Source organism: Leucopleurus acutus, assembly GCF_964270905.1.
Source record: "Leucopleurus acutus genome assembly, chromosome: 12".
In the NCBI taxonomy this organism is placed as follows: Eukaryota; Metazoa; Chordata; class Mammalia; order Artiodactyla; family Delphinidae; genus Leucopleurus; species Leucopleurus acutus.
Window position 1 is genome coordinate 48,061,500 of NC_139154.1, and position 16,056 is coordinate 48,077,555.

At 47.1% G+C, this 16,056-nt stretch overlaps 1 protein-coding gene across 1 annotated transcript in view; it reads left to right on the forward strand.

The window, feature by feature from the left end:
• DPYSL5 (dihydropyrimidinase like 5) overlaps positions 1 to 16,056 on the forward strand; it is a gene marked incomplete at both ends in the record, with an annotated part of 49,356 nt that overhangs the window by 18,941 nt on the left and 14,359 nt on the right. The window contains 6 exons of the mRNA XM_082852178.1: positions 5,610 to 5,768; positions 7,765 to 7,944; positions 8,760 to 8,828; positions 10,529 to 10,573; positions 12,421 to 12,496; positions 13,497 to 13,653. Coding sequence (XP_082708304.1) covers positions 5,610 to 5,768; positions 7,765 to 7,944; positions 8,760 to 8,828; positions 10,529 to 10,573; positions 12,421 to 12,496; positions 13,497 to 13,653 — 686 coding nt within the window. The remainder of the gene's footprint in view (positions 1 to 5,609; positions 5,769 to 7,764; positions 7,945 to 8,759; positions 8,829 to 10,528; positions 10,574 to 12,420; positions 12,497 to 13,496; positions 13,654 to 16,056) is intronic.

The following is a 16,056-nucleotide window of genomic DNA, read 5'->3' on the forward strand; positions in this document are numbered from 1 at the left end:
ATGGACTCCTTGTTTAAATACTATTAAGAATTTCAAGATGACAGCAGAGATTAAACCAGGACAGAGCCAGTCACAACACAGGGCACTGTGGGACTGCCCAAGCCACATACCCACGGAGCTGGTGTTGGCTGGTGGGCGTATGTTTCAGGATGAGAAAGGTGTTTACTGAGTGCCAGGCATGGTTCTAGGTACCATACATACATCATCTCACTTGACGAAATGCTCAGGCACTTCTCTGGGGAGTCTCTCACATCCCAAGGAGTGGTGCTGCTTAAGAGCTGGCTTTCCTGAGGGCCAGAGAGCAGCCAACAATATCCCTGAAGGGCAAGGGAGTTATTCAGAGCAAGAGAGAAACCACTGATCTGGTTATTTTTTTTTTCTCTTCTACTTTGAGCGAGTATGAATAAAAGATGGAAGATACATTCAATGTGAAAAGAAAAGGAAGTGGTTCAGCAATTCCAAGAGAATCAGATCCATCTGAACAAGTGATGGCTTTCTCAACTGCATTAAGAAATGTCGAAACATTTGCATTGGACTTAGTTTACAAAGCACATCCAAATACTGGTTATTTGATTCTCAGTGTAGGATTGTTCCCTCTGTGAAGATTGAGTTGCCCTTAATCTATACATCTAGATACTCCAGACCCTGCTATTATGATTCCAATCACCTCCCCCCAAACACGCCCATTTTCTGAGCACTAGTGTGAAAATATGTTCACAGGAAGTCTCTACGCCACCCCTAATGAAAAACCCCACAGATAAGCTGTGGCCCAAGTGCCTTCTCAGCAACAGGGTACAAAGTTTGTGCCTTGACCTATTGGTTCTTGGCCTTGGAGCCAGAGAACCAAGCCTTTCCCTTTGGGGAGCAGGGTGGAGGGGTAGAGAAAAAACATAGCTACTGGGAACTCAGCAAAACGTGATTAGAGCCGCAGCAACGTAGAAGATGGTGAAGAATGACTCTCCAAAGATCTTTGTCCTGACAAAACCAGGAAGGGCCAATGCACTGTTCTTTCCAACGCTGTGATGTCAGCAAATAAATTATATCTGAAATTTCTTTCCAATTTGCTGAGCAGGTCCCTGGTCAATACGGAGGCCCCCATGTGCCCACAGTGGTCTGATAACTTCTGAAGCATAAAGATGACATTTATAATAACAGGTTTAGGTTGAGTTCAGTACGAGTTCCTGCCAAGCGTATGCCTGGAAACTGTGACATAAAATGGATTACCATTAAGAATATTGGTTTTAAATGTAAAATAGCTAGCTAGTGGGAAGCATCTGCATAGCATAGGGAGATCAGCTCGGTGCTTTGTGTCCCCCTAGAGGGGTGAGATAGGGTGGGAGGGAGACACAAGAGGGAAGGGATATGAGGATATATGTATACATATAGCTGATTCACTTTATTATACAGCAGAAACTAACATACCATTGTAAAGCAATTATACGCCAATAAAGATGTTAAAAAAAAAAGAATACTGGTTTTTCTTAGGGAACAAGTGGATGTGACATGACTGGGCATCAAATAAACCCAGATTTACCCAGCGGTATGTCATAAATATCAAAAACAAAATAATGGTAACCCTTTGACATAGTAAAATTATGTTTCATATCCTGCCAAATGTGTATGATGCTGCTGCGTCTGTTGGTTAAACAAACGGTCCTAAAGTCCATATTAACTTAACAGTGAGAGATGTGAAGTCTCACATTCACAATAGAAATGAATGCCACATACACAGTGGGGAATGCTTGGCTGGACAGAAGTTTATGTCAAAAAATAAGGGCCTGGGTTGATAAATGGCCACTTCAGTCAGCCACCAGGCTCCAGTAGGCCCTAGTGTGTTAGCTGTTGCATGGCCGTGTCTGTCTCCATAAATGAATCTTAATTCTGTCAAATAAAAAAAGCAAGTTGCAAAAGGACATGGACAGTATAATACCACTTGTGTACATTTTTCAGATTTGCAAAACAAATATAGTAAAAGCATAAAAACATGGATGGGAGAAATTTATATCAACCTCAGGGTTAAGGGATGGGAATAGGATGGAGGGCTCCAGTTGTATTGGAAACATTTTCTTTCATTTTTTAAATTAAAAAGCATGTAAGGTAAATACAGTAAAAAGCTAACATCTGTTCAATTTGAGTAGTGGGTTCATGGGTATGTGTTGTATTATGTTCTGTACTTTTACTGTATGGTTGAAATGTTTCATACATAACTTTAAAAGAAAGTATTTTAAATACATAAACATGGTTAACTAAATTTTAAGTAGTTTTAGTTTCCTCCGAATTAATTTTTTTATGTATACAGTATTATGAAAGTAATATATTCTATGAAATAAATTTCAGAAAATTAGAAAAAATAAATTACTCAGAATCCCATCATCCACAAACAGTCATTGTTAATGTTTTGGTATATTTCCTTCTATTTTTTTTTTTTCTTTGTGTGGGTGTGTGTGTGTTTAAACGTACTTCTAAGTATCTTGGGTACACTTATTGAATTCTGTCTTTTTCACTCGTTATAACGTCACCCTTGTTCCATGTGAAGACTTAGCCTCCATGAACATCATTTCTATGGATTCTTAAGATCTTTCACAGCTTCACTTTTCTTGCATAAAGACAGTTACGAACATTCAGCAGCCACACAGTCACCTTTCCTTTTGATTATCGTAAACATAATCCTTTTGAAAGCCTCCGGAACAGGATTGCATCACGCTCTGCTGTTGATTTGTACAAGGCTGTTTTGTGTGGAATGACAGTAAAAAGGTCTGTCACATCTGTGATATCACATTCCTGCGAAGACTGAGCTTGTCAGCATTCATCCCGTGGGTGGGAACTGTGCATATTTTAGAAGCCAGCTCTGTGTGCATCTTGCCTGGGAGGAAACCAGCACTAGTGCATCCGGCGTCTGGTCTGGGATCCCGAACCCGCAGCTGGGAAAGTGTTTACTGATCCCATTAAACTTTTGCTTTGAGGCCTGGGGTAACAGCAGTAATGATTTTTCCAGATATTTGTATGCCCCTTCCCAGCTTATGGAGGTTCTCACAACCACTGCCACCTGAGCTGCTGTGGGCCCCCAGCGGTGAGGTGCAGAGCAGAGCAGGCACACAGGATTACAACCAGCAATTGGGAAAGTCAGGACCTCTGCCGGATGCTTCTGACTCCGTCCAGAACTTCTCAGTTACTATCCTTGGACCCAGGCTAGAGGAGTCTCTGCCATGGGCTCTGGACTACAGGCAACTCCCCCACGTCTGCCCAGAGCCCACTGTCCCAATCCTGGACCACACTCTGGGGCCCTGGAATCCCCTGACAAAGGGCCTGAGCACTGCCAGGGCCTACATTAGCCTGAATCTGTCCTTCTGGGGGCCAGACCACCACTCTGTGCACGCCTAGCCCCAGGGTGGCATCTTGCAGGAGTGAGCAGAGCTTAAGGGGCTGCAGGACACATAACCGGAGTTGGAGAGTATGGGCTAGAGGCAGACGCAGAGGCTGAAGGCCAACATCCCCTAGAGTGTAGCTCAGAACTGCAAGCATTCTGAGAATTCTGAACTCAAGCCTGGCCTTCTGAGTCATTATGAACATATATCTGTTAGAGTAGGAGAACAGAGTATACTCTGTGGAACAGTTTGTTAGCGTGACCTGTAACTTTTAACTAGAGATTCAGCAGGTAGACCTCCTTTTCTACTCTCAGAAGCCCACAGATGCTAAGAACTGTCTTGGCTCTCTTATTCCACTGTGCTGTCTCCATATTCCCTTTTTCTTCTATGCAAGTCTACAGACAGATGAGGGAGTGCAAAGGAAAACAATCTAGAACCACAGAAGTAAGACAATTTAGTGTGTAACATCCCAATATACCAGACACCCCCGTGTCCACACATAAAAGCAAGAAATGCATTTCAGGACAAAATAGAGTACAACCACCTGCTACGAGGGTGAATCATTCTGGCACGATCCAGCAAAATCAGAAATAGAAGCCAGCTAGTAAAGCTACAATCTGCTGCTCTTCCCCTTCTCTCCATCTCCCACATCGCAATTCCTGCGTGTGAGCCTCAGAACTAGCACCCTCTGTTGGTTGCTTTAAGCTATGCAAGAAGTCAGGCCCCTGCGTTTCCCAGGACAACAAGGGCACTAGTCTCACCCGCCCAGCCAGGGTCAGCGTGGAAAATCAGTGTTGCAAGAGCTTTCATTGTAATTGTTGCTTGGCCGCTGCGTTAATTTTTTTTTCAGTCCCTTATTCTCCAGCAATATTTCTGATTCGTCATCAATGACTTAACTGAATAGAGAAGCATGAAATCATCAAGACAGTTTCATTGTGCTGTTTTCCTCCCATACAGAAAACCAGAGATAAACAACTAAACTCTGAATAATGGAACACACATATTAGGACAAAACTTTACAAAGTGATGATTCTCTTGACTTTCACAGCTCTCCAGCAAGGAAGCTGGTCCCATGGTATAGGTAAAGACTCTGTAACAGAACATTTAAAAAATAAATAAATGAAAAAATTTAAAAGCAAAAAGAAAAAAAGAGAAAAAACATACTTGACCTCTTGCATCACAGAGGTCAAGTAACCTGGCTGAGGTTATCCAACTGGGAGGTGGCATAGCAGGGACTTGAACTTGAAGCTGATTCCAGTCACTGTAGGGATCCAAATAAAAGAGTAGGTTTTGTCCAAATTTTAATTCATCAGGAAAAGAGAGTCACCTATATTAAAGCCCTCATAAAGTTTCACATATTATGGGGCCTGTCTCAATTTTTATTTTAATAAAGTTTTTTTGGAGAACAACCCATTAGCCTGGAATAGCCTTTGGTCAATGCTAGTTTAGGAAGCTCATGGAGGTCACCTGACCAAACTGGTTTTTAAAAAAGTAAGTAGGGGCAGACCTTTAAGACAGATTTAGTAATTATTCCTGGGAGCATTGTTTGTGATTGCAAATGAGACCTTTTAAAGATTTCTTTTTAAGTAGTATCTCGTGGAGATTGTGGATAGGATCATTTTTTCACTGACAGATCGTACGGGGACCTAAAATGCTCTATCTCAAACAAGACAGATGGAAATGAAGTTAATGTTCTTGGAAAAACTGAAGACAAAGACCCTGATGTGAAGATGCCTATAAAAACTTTGAATAGAATTGTTTCATGAAATGTGAGCGAATAAAACAAAATAATATAGTCAAATTAACATTTTACTATGGTTTACATATATATGTGTAACTAAAATAATATTATAAACAGACTTATATTACATTATGGTAGACATTTGATTACATCATCTATATATTCAAGTTGGTCAGAAATTGTCTGGGGGGAATCTTCTCATTTGGAAATATAGGCACTGGTAACACACTAAGTCATTTTTCCCAAGCACTGAGCTGCAACCCAAGATGAGGAAGAAGCAGGTTTGTGTGCTGGGTCCACAGTAATGATGAAGATTACACCCTGGCTCCTGTGTTGACAGCTCCTTACATTTTCCCAAACATTGCTGCACTTGGGCCTCCCAGCCTCTTGTGTGGGAGAGTCTGTGGCTGTCCTGAAGGTCCACCTGAGGACCCAGTGTCCCCACGTCAGTGACTTGGGTGCGGGTAGAGATGTGACGAGATTGCTTTTCCCGTCTCCCTCAGGCAGCACTAGTTGGAGGTACCACCATGATCATCGGCCATGTCCTGCCTGACAAGGAGACCTCCCTTGTGGATGCCTACGAGAAGTGCCGGGGTCTGGCTGACCCCAAGGTCTGCTGTGACTACGCCCTCCATGTGGGGATCCCCTGGTGGGCACCCAAGGTAACAGCACTGGGTGGAACCCCAAAAGAAGAACCAGTGCTCTTTTTGGCAGAGGGGCCATCTGGTGAGAGCCAGCTGGGGGGGTGATGCTGTCCTGCGGTGTGGAACACCCCTCCCACCTCCATCCTAACTCCTCCAAATGCCAAAAGAAAAAACACTTATGATTCTATACGGGGGGAGGCCTGTTTTGCTTAATTTAAAGAGCCAGTTTTCCAGCGCTCTGACCACAAGGCGCTCAGCATGTCCTGACGCTCTACCTAAGGTGTCACTTATGTAGCAACCCTAAGGGGTTGCAGCTGAGGAGCAAGCTCAGTAAGGGCCAGCCCCGAGGGTCACATCATTTTGTGCTTGGAGTGACAGCACTGAGGTCTCAGAACGGAGGGTCCCGTGCTGGCTCAGTGCCACCTGGTAAGAACGGATTGGGGTGCTTTTTTCCTGCTGGGCCCCAGCTCCTGCTCTGGGCACCCTGAGTTTGCTCCTGGTGTGTGGCTCCCACTGGGCCCTTTCTCAGCTCAGCCTCTGTGCCCCTGGCTTTCCTGGCCTCCTGTTGCCCAGGCCCCAGGGCCAGAGTCCAGTCCCTGCTCCCCGATTCCCTCTTCCTCGTTCTTCCTGAATACAGATACACAGGCATTTAGATTTTGCTTCACTTCTGGAGTTTTACTGCTTCTTACCCCAGGGAAGCGACCTGGATATTCATTCTTTCATCAAGTGCTCATTAATCACCATGTGCCTCTCAGTACTTGAGTGGGTGCCCTGGAATCTTAACCATAAATAAGCATTAAGCGATTTTGCAAAGTTCTCCAGCTGTGGATCCTGATCTAAAGGGCCTGGCTCCCTTCCGAGACAGTGACTTAAAAGCCTGGCTGTACTTCTGCCCTCAGGTACAAGCCTTGAGCGTGGGGCTTACAGAGTCTCTTCCATTATATCCAAACTGGTGCTTATGAAAGGCCATGGAACCCCCCAAACTCACACATGAAGATCCCCCTCCTGGTATCGGCTAAAAGGTACAGACCACACTGAATGTTAGCCATCCTTTATCTCAGATGGAAGTTTTGTCCACTTCGGACACCCTCCTGGATGGGCGACCCCTACCCTGAGCCTCTCTCCCTTCCCTCCTCCAGTGGCCTGGAATAGAGAGGGTCTGCTCAGATTCCCAGCAACACTGAGGCCAAGTCAGCTATCCCTAAGTCCCCAAAGGTTGTGGGGATTTTCATGCATCTAGAATTTTTAATTCTTTTTTATAATAACCAATTTTTTTTCTAATTACAGATTTTAAAAATAGAAAAGAAAGGAAGCACATGATTCAGTCACCCCAACACAATCACTATTGTTATTTTAGCTTATTTCCTTCTGGCCTTTTTTCATAGTAACTCTTTCTCTTAAGTGTGAGCGTTTTCCACCTGGCTGCATGGTCTTCATGACCATCAATGCCGTGGCCACTTAATGTTCTGTCAAGGAGACGAATCATAATTTATTTTCCTATTGTTGGACCGATGTTTCTTCCATTTTTTCCTAGTATAAATGATGTTGGGACGAATCTCCTTATTCACATAGCTTTGCTTCATGTTTGGCTTTGTCCCTAAGTTAGATTTTCCCCAGGTCTCTGGATTTTTAGCATTAGTACGCCTTCTCTGTACACCCCTTCTGTTATGGGGGCGGAGGGAACTGGCCACAGGTGTAAAAGTCATTCGTGCATTTACCAATGAGGCTGATTTGGAGGCAGAAACACAGGACAAGCTTATGTGATAGGAGAAACATGCCCAGATCTCATTTCTATATTTGTGTCACGCTGGACAATTTTCAAAACACTTCCGCATCCATTTGCTCACGTGACCTCACAGCAGCCTGTGGAGTGAGAGGAGAGTGAGATACTACAAGGTTGCGGGTGGTCATGTAGCGACAGAGCCACCTCTCCTCCGCGCTGGGCCAGCGTCTGCCAGTCAGCCTCTTGGCCCTCTGTACTCACGTGGCATTGCCTTTGCATTCTGCTCTCCAGGTGAAAGCAGAAATGGAGACCCTGGTGAGGGAGAAGGGTGTCAACTCGTTCCAGATGTTCATGACCTACAAGGACTTGTATATGCTTCGGGACAGCGAACTGTACCAAGTGTTGCACGCTTGCAAGGATATTGGGGCGATCGCCCGGGTCCATGCTGAAAATGGGGAGCTCGTGGCCGAGGCAAGGCAGTAGAGAATGTTGGGGGAAGTTGGGGGAGCACCGATAGAGACAGTTCTCTGGGGGATTCCTGACCACCCATGACCCTCCCTACAGGGTTCAGATAAAACAAATGATAAAAGAAAGTGTGAGATGTTAACAGCCCAGATGACAGATCTCTGTCCGAAAATCCAAACTTTTCTAATGTCTGTAAAAAACAAATCTCTCTGTCTAGTCCCAAAGGGCTTCTAAGTCTTGGGTGACGATGTCTTCATTCAAATATGATACTTAAATTCCATTATCACAGAGGAATTTGGAGCACCTCTAAGAAATATTTTTAATGAGATGTGACGTACAGAATAAATAAGGGTCAACATTCCACTTTCCTGTACCTCCTCAGCAGACCTGAGGTATTATAGAGATCTTCTCACTGGTACCAAGACAGACAAGCCCCTTTGTACTACTGGGTCTTAAGTAGGATACTTGGGGTAAAGGTTAATCTAGGCATCTGTGGAAGCTGGAGATTTCACTAGATTTCCAGTGAGGAAATTCTGATTTGCAGATCAATAAACAGTGTTTGTCTTTAGTGTCCCAGGCCTGTTGGCTGGTGACTGAACTGTATTTTTAAGAGGAAAAGATATTTTCAATCATTATGAAGTGAGACTCAGGGGGTCCCTGTCCTAATCCTGCCCTCGTTCTAAGATGGGTATTACAGAAGTGAGAAAAGCAGCAAACCTATTGGAATGGGCTGTGCTGAAAATATTTTACTGTCCCTTGGGTTCAGTATTTTTTTGTATCTCTATGATTCTCTCAATTTTCTTTCTTTTGCTCTTATTCAGGGTGCAAAGGAGGCGCTAGATTTGGGTATCACAGGCCCAGAAGGAATTGAGATCAGCCGTCCAGAGGAGGTGAGGAAGATATCCGTGTTCTTTGTCATCATCTTTCCTATAGATTGACAGAACTTTTAGGATAGAAGAGTCATCGGTAAATACGAGTTGTATGGTATTGCTTTCTTCATGGGTGAAATTCCCATCTGGAAGCTTCCCAGGGAACAACTTCCTCCATGCTACGGCCGACCTGCCCTTCAGCTTCCTTGGGGAAGACAACTTTGGGGAAACAGCCCCACCTCACTGGGGGCTGATTTCAAGGGTCTGAGGGAGGCCATGTGAACATGCCAGGGGTTCCTTTGGCCAAAATTGAATTGGGAGAGAAAAGACAGACTGAAAGGGCCTTTAGATGTTAGAAGAAATTCCAGACTATAAGCCAGTGAGTTGGCATTTTGGGGCTGAGATCGCTTTGAGCATCTGTGGAAAACTTTGGACCCTTCCCACCAGAAACGAGAGGCACATCGTGTCTGTGCTCTTTCCCCCTTTTCCTATTCGTTGCTGAGATGGTGACTAAGCCCTGCTCTCCCTCTGCCCTCTGGTTTTATCCTTGCACAGTTTTGCAGGGTGTCGACACAAATGCCCCCAGGTGCCCCTTGCTGAAGAATTCGGCTTTGGAGGATCACATTAGACAAATAATGTGTTCTTGCCCTATGACCCTGTTCGGACATGCCTTACCAGTGGTGAGGGGAGAGCTGTTTTCCATTTCTTCAAAGCCTTAAATGCAGAGTGGTGGTTGGATGTCCATGAGGGACTGATGGGGAGGCCTTGCGGGACGAGGAGCTGGAGACAGGATGTGATGGTTCTGTCATCAGACAGGAACCAAGTCAGCCTACAGTGGGTCAGCCTGGTGTGGGCGGGGGTCCCACCTTACTCCTGCCGTGGGTTTGTCTCTGTCTGAGAGCGCTTGAATATAGCTCCTGTTTGGGCACCTCACAGTTGATAGAGAAAGACACACCAGCTTCAACAAGGCACTCAGAGTGCCTGTGAGAAGAGGGGTGGGGGGATGCGCACAGGACTGGACTTTGTGGAGTTCTATGAGGGGAAGAGAGCGGTGCTGACCGTAGTGGCAGTAATAGCAAGAATACCACCTTCACCATCTACTGATTAAAGGGGAGCATCTAAGGAGGTTTTGCTCCCCAGGGACATTTGGCGATGTCCAGAGATATTTTGGGTTATCCCAACCTGGGGGAGGATGTTACTGGCATCTACTAGGTCGAGGTGAAGGGTGCTGCCAAAGAGCCTGCAATGTCTGTTCAGCCCCTTCCACAAAGAATGATCTCACCCCAAATGCCACTAGTGCCGAGGTTCAGAAATCCCGATCCAGGCTAATCTTCAGCTTGAAATCAATCAGTGTTACTCCTTTGCTACAGTCCTGAGATGGCTGTGGAGAGAATGCACCAGAAACCAGGGAGAGATGTGACTGCAGGTTTTCGTTTGTTCTTGTTTTGTCGTCTTTTAATTAAGCCCTGAGTAGCATCCGGCAACGACGTGCCTAGAACCCTAAGTCCCGGGGTTCTCTCAGTGTGAGCAGAGGTGGTTGGAGCTTGGTGCCCCTGCCCAGGGTTTCCCCCCGAGCCAGCCCCTGTGGGTGCTGTTCGTCACTCCAGCTCTGAGTCAGACATTCCAGCACTTTCTGCGTACGAGGTGGGGTGTCAGGGAGATGTAAGCTTGTTTGGGGAGATGGTGAAGCTTGTTTTCTTCCTGTCCTCTCTTTCTAACAGGTGGAGGCAGAAGCCACTCACCGAGTTATCACCATTGCAAACAGAGTAAGTAGACCCCAGCTCACCCTCAGCGCATTCTCAACTCTGGGGTCAGAACCCAGCCTGTACAGTAGAGTCCCATTCTGCTCTGGGTGCCAGCCCCATGCCTGGCTCCCAGGACCGCCAATGAACACCGTTTGCTGAATGAACAACACCGTTGCTATTCCCACAGACCTGGCAGGAGTCCTCCCTGCCACCGGCTCTCCGTTCTACCCTGCTGATCTTGCTGAGACATGGTTCATTGCTCGAATGGAAATGCCTCCCAGCAGAGGCAGGGCAAGGTGGGGACCACAGAGCCTCATGGCAGCTGGAATCTGTTCCTTGTAGAGGAGCAGAGAGACGTTTGCTTAGAGAATCATGATTCGAACCTCCGCCTCTGGGCCATTCATGATTTTTCCTTGGTATGGTTCAGGGTAAGGGGGCGCTGATGCAGTGTGGTGGTGGGAATGAGCACACACCTTGGGGCCTTGACCAAAGACAAGCTTCCAGTCCCACGCAAGTCAATCAACCACTCCAAGAGACTATTTTATTATCTAAAATTGGAATGATAATATCACCCACTCCTCACAGGACGGTTGTGAGGATCAAAGGAGTCGTGGAAGGAAAAGCACTTTAAAAACAGGAGAACACTGTACCAAGATCCTTTCTCCTCCTAAACCATCATTAAGTGTTCTATTTGCTCAGATAATCTGAACTCTAGTTTTCTAAGTGTGGTCTCTGGACCAGCTGCATCAACATCATTTGTTAGAAATAGGAACTCAGAAATGCAAATGCTCAGGCCTGTTCTGAATCAGAATCAGAAACGGGGTGAATCAGAAACGGGGTGACGCCCAGCAACCTGTGTTTTAACAAGCCCACTAATGATCCTAATGGGCGCTAACACTTAAGAACTCCTCCTCCAGAAAGACCTAGGCTACCCTGAAGGCTGTGAGCTGAGGATGTGGTGTTAGGAACACCAGGGGAACACAGAGGTTGGAGGTCCAGTTGGTCTCAGCATTAGTCAGGAAACTTGTGCCAAGCACATCAAATGCCAGGCCAGCCCCTAAATTCTCTATCCTCCTAATGTGACAGGCAAAGAAGGCATTAGAATAACATTTGGGAAAACAGTTTCCCATTAGCCCTTTGTAAGTCCAGGAGCTGGACAAGGACATTGTTTTACTGTCGTAACAATAGTTACGCTATCAATTACTTCCTGATGGAAACTTACCCCAGAATTAGGAAAGATCTGAATAACAGAAGGGCAGCTCCTCATTTTCTTAGTTCAAACACATGCCCAGAGAAGTGAAGCCGTGGACTGTGGTCACACAGCTTGATAGAGGAAAAGCCAATCAGTGTTATAATCCAGGTGTCCATTTGCAAGACCGGTCCTGTCTGGTGTAGACTGTGAGCCCTGAACCTCTTGTGTATTGTTTCTTCTCCAGGGTACATTCTGTCTACCGATAAAGCAGCCCTCAGATGGCAGACATCATCATTTTAGATATGGGATATAATACACAGCTGTCTCTAGGTCATCACGTTCATGAATAGGAAATGAAGAGTTCCTCATTTCAAGTTGTAAATATTCTAGGTGTTGGCTGGTAGAAAATGTGAGGTTCAGCACTTGGCATCTTGCCCTGATGTCCCCCTGCTGGGCTCTGGTGCTGGGCGCTGCCTGTCCCCTCCTTGTTTCGTGGGGTTCCCCAGCCTGCAGCCACCAGCCCTGCATTCCCAGCAGAAGACCGCCACCCTGAGGGGAGTGCTAAGTGATGCAGGGGGCGGCGCTGGGGCCAGGACTGGGCTGGTCCGGTCACCTTGGTCCTTGTTAGGTTATGGGGTTGATGCTCTCTCCTTCCCACCGTGTTTCCCGTCCTTAGACTCACTGTCCCATCTACCTGGTCAACGTGTCCAGCATCTCGGCCGGTGACGTTATTGCAGCTGCTAAGATGCAAGGTGAGTCCGTAGGCTGGGCTGAGCAGCGCCCATGTGTGGTGGGGCCCAGCAGCTCCATGCACTTCCCAGCCCGGCTCCTGGGGCCAGGCCCTGAGCCTGCCTTTCCCTTTCCTCTCTGGCTGCCTTCCTCACAAGCACCCTGCACTGGCCTGGGTTCAGGGCATTAGCACCAGTGTTTCCCTCTGCACATTTGTTTGCATAACAGCTTTACAGAAGTGTCCGTCACCTCTCCTGGGTCTGGTAAAATTTTCCAAGTTTTCAATCAACTCATTAACTGGTATTTTTTTCAGTCTCTTGGGATTTGCTAGTGGTTGCGTTGGTAACCAACATGAAATCCTGGACCAGTTCCAACGGGCATTTCAGGGGGGAAATGCCTGGGAAGTCCCTGGAGAAATGACACTGTGAGGGCCCAGCGTCCCTTTCAGGAACCCAGTGTACCAGCCCCAGGGCACCTGTGTTGTCGGAGCACCTGGCAGCACCTGAAGGCTTTGTACGGCTCGGGGTGCCAGTGAGGGCCCAGTAACAGGAGAAACAGGTCACGGTCACAAACCTGAGGATATAAATTGGGAGCAAGGGCCTTCAGCCTTCCCACCACATTGCCCTCCAAATCCTGCCTCTTGCTTCTTCAGCGGGACCCCCTTCGCCGTCTCTCCTGCGCTGTCGTTCCAGTCTCCCACCTCCGTCTCCCTGCCCTCTATCCCCTGCTACGGTGCCACCCCCAGTTTTCTCCTGAAGCTGCTCCCGGCAGCCGCCTGCTCAGGAAACAGACGAGTGCTGCCCCGCCTCGGCGCCCTCGCCCTTCTGTTCTTGCCAGCAGTCAGCACGGGGACAGAGAACAGTCTGACCTTGACCCCAGCTGTGCCCTCAAATGCCCAGCTGAGCTCGGGCAAGTCCCTTCCTCTCTGACTTCAGCTCCTTCACCTGCCTCGTGAGAGGCTCAGACCAACGATCTCCCAGGTTCACTGGCCTCCTGGTGATGGTTTGAACCCTCTTCTTTCAGGGAAGGTCGTGCTGGCCGAGACCACCACCGCGCACGCCACACTGACGGGCTTACACTACTACCACCAGGACTGGTCCCATGCAGCCGCCTACGTCACGGTGCCTCCCCTGAGACTGGACACCAACACCTCAACCTACCTCATGAGCCTGCTGGCCAAGTAAGGTGTTTCAGCAGGACCACGGCGCGGCATTATCTCACAACGTGCGCCATTCCGGGAATTTGTATATCTTTGAGGTGATATCGTAGAGGCCCCAAACCTGACCTGAGTTTGATTTCGTTGTGTCCAGAGGTTGATTTTTGCTTTTGTTAGCTTCTCCATGCAGCTCCTATCACCACTTGATTCGGATGAGAGCTTCTGAGGTGACGAGTAAAGAGCGTATATAAAACTGTGAACAGCGGCTATTCAGAATTTCAAAGGATATTGACACCTTACACTGGAGGCCGCTGGGGAACTATAGGATGTGGTCTCTGACTTACCCTAGAAAATCTGTGCCTCTTTCTATCTCTCATCTTTCTTCACCTCTCCCTCTTCTCATTGTGTCCCACGTGGTTTTCTCTCGTTGTATGTACCTCCCTCCTTCCGTGTGTTTCTCCCTCCTTTCTTTCCTCTTCCCCTTTTCCTTCTGCACCTTCTCCCTCTTTCCCCGTAACATCTTCCTCCAGACCTCCCTTTCCCCAGCTCTTCTTTTTCTGACACTGCTTTTCCCCATTCCATCCAGGTCTAAATAAAATGCTTTAATGAATAGTCTGAATTTGGTGGGACACAAACATGGAAAGATTTTGTTTCGTTTTGCTTCAAATTCTTTCTTGCCTCTAGTGACATTTTGATACTGGTAAAGGCCACTGCTTTTTCTTCTCTTTTGCTTATTGAAGTCCAGTTCAGTTTAAAAGTCAGTCTCTTCCCCTCCCCACCCCCCAGCTCAGAGAATTAATAGGGGTTAGGATTAAAGGGGTGGCGAATTCCATTCCATACCCAAGCACGATCTGTACTCCTGCACTAATCATTGCTGCTTCTCTGGCTAAAAGTGACTGGCCTTTGGGGCCCTCCTTGTATGGGGCATGTGCCCGGATACAGGCTCCCTTGAGTCACCCTCACGCAATCCTCTGACACAGGAGATGGAGTGCAGCTTGACCTCTCCTTCCCGTACCTTCCCGGCTTCCAGAACTAGCAATTCCCTGTGCACAAGAATCTGGCCAAGCAACTTAAGCCTGGCCACCTTCTACAGTATCTGGGGCCCAGAGCAAGCTCACACCGCTTTGCCACTCCCTACGGTGGGAGGGCAGGCTGGCCCCCACCCCTGGCTCTCCTCACCCAGAGGCTCAGGCAGGTGCCCGCTGCTGTCACCTCTGTTCTCCACAGGTGAACCTCTTGAAATGTCCCCTCTTGAGACTAGTTGGGGGAGAGGAAAGCACCATTCAACCCATGAAAAGAGGAAGAAGGGAGAGTGCAGGACTCACCATTCTGCCAACACCTCAGTCGCCCTCCCTGTCTTCTGCTTTTACAAGACCTGGGGGTGGTGATACACCTCTGTTAGGGTGATGGGGGGGGGGTGTTGATGTAAGTGACCAGCCCCAGTTGGAGGTGGCTGTCGTTAGATAATGGGGCTTTTATCTCAACCACGTCCTTAGTTTTCAGTCCTGGTTGGCTAACAACTGGAAAATTTCCACTCCACATCCTGCTACGTTAACAACCGAAAGAGCAGTGTGGGGCTTTCCAAATACAACTGGAGTGCAGGCAGTAGGGTCCCGGGGTGACGGTGGCCCCTGCAGGGGCAGGATATGCTGTGGCACAGTGGCAGTAATTAAAGTCTGTCCCATAGTTTTGCTGTGATTCTGAGCAGTGGCAGCTCTGACAGCTTTAACCAATTTGAGAGAGTAAAGGGAGAAATGCTAGATCAGCTCTTTCTTTTAAAAATGCTTGTTGTTGGGAAAAACCGGCCTCCTTTTCATCATCATCAACACAGCAAAAACAAACAAGTATCAAGAACCCACTATAAGAATTTGGGCTCAGTTCCAAGATCAAAGAATCTTTTGGAATACCTCTGCTTGCCACAAGCAAATTTACTGAAAGAACAAAAAGGTGGGAAAACTCCCAACCCACCCAAATTACAGTGCCCAGAGCCACACAAATTTAAATAGGCAGGGGAAGAAAAGTATTATTAATCGAATAATTCAAGTTTTTATATCTAGCCTATTTTGTCAAATTTATTTAAATTATTATTATTTTTATTTTTCTATTTTTTTTTTTTTTTTGCGGTACGCAGACCTCTCACTGTTGTGGCCTCTCCCGTTGCGGAGCACAGGCTCCGGACGCACAGGCTCAGCGGCCGTGGCTCACGGGCCCAGGCGCTCCGCGGCATGTGGGATCTTCCCAGACCGGGCACGAGCCTGTGTCCCCTGCATCGGCAGGCGGACTCTCAACCACTGCGCCACCAGGGAAGCCCTATTTAAATTATTTAACTAACTTCTATTCATTTAAATAGAATTATAATTTCATGTGAACTATTATGAGAATAGTTTGAATCCCATTTTTTAATACTTATTTATTTATTTGGTTGCA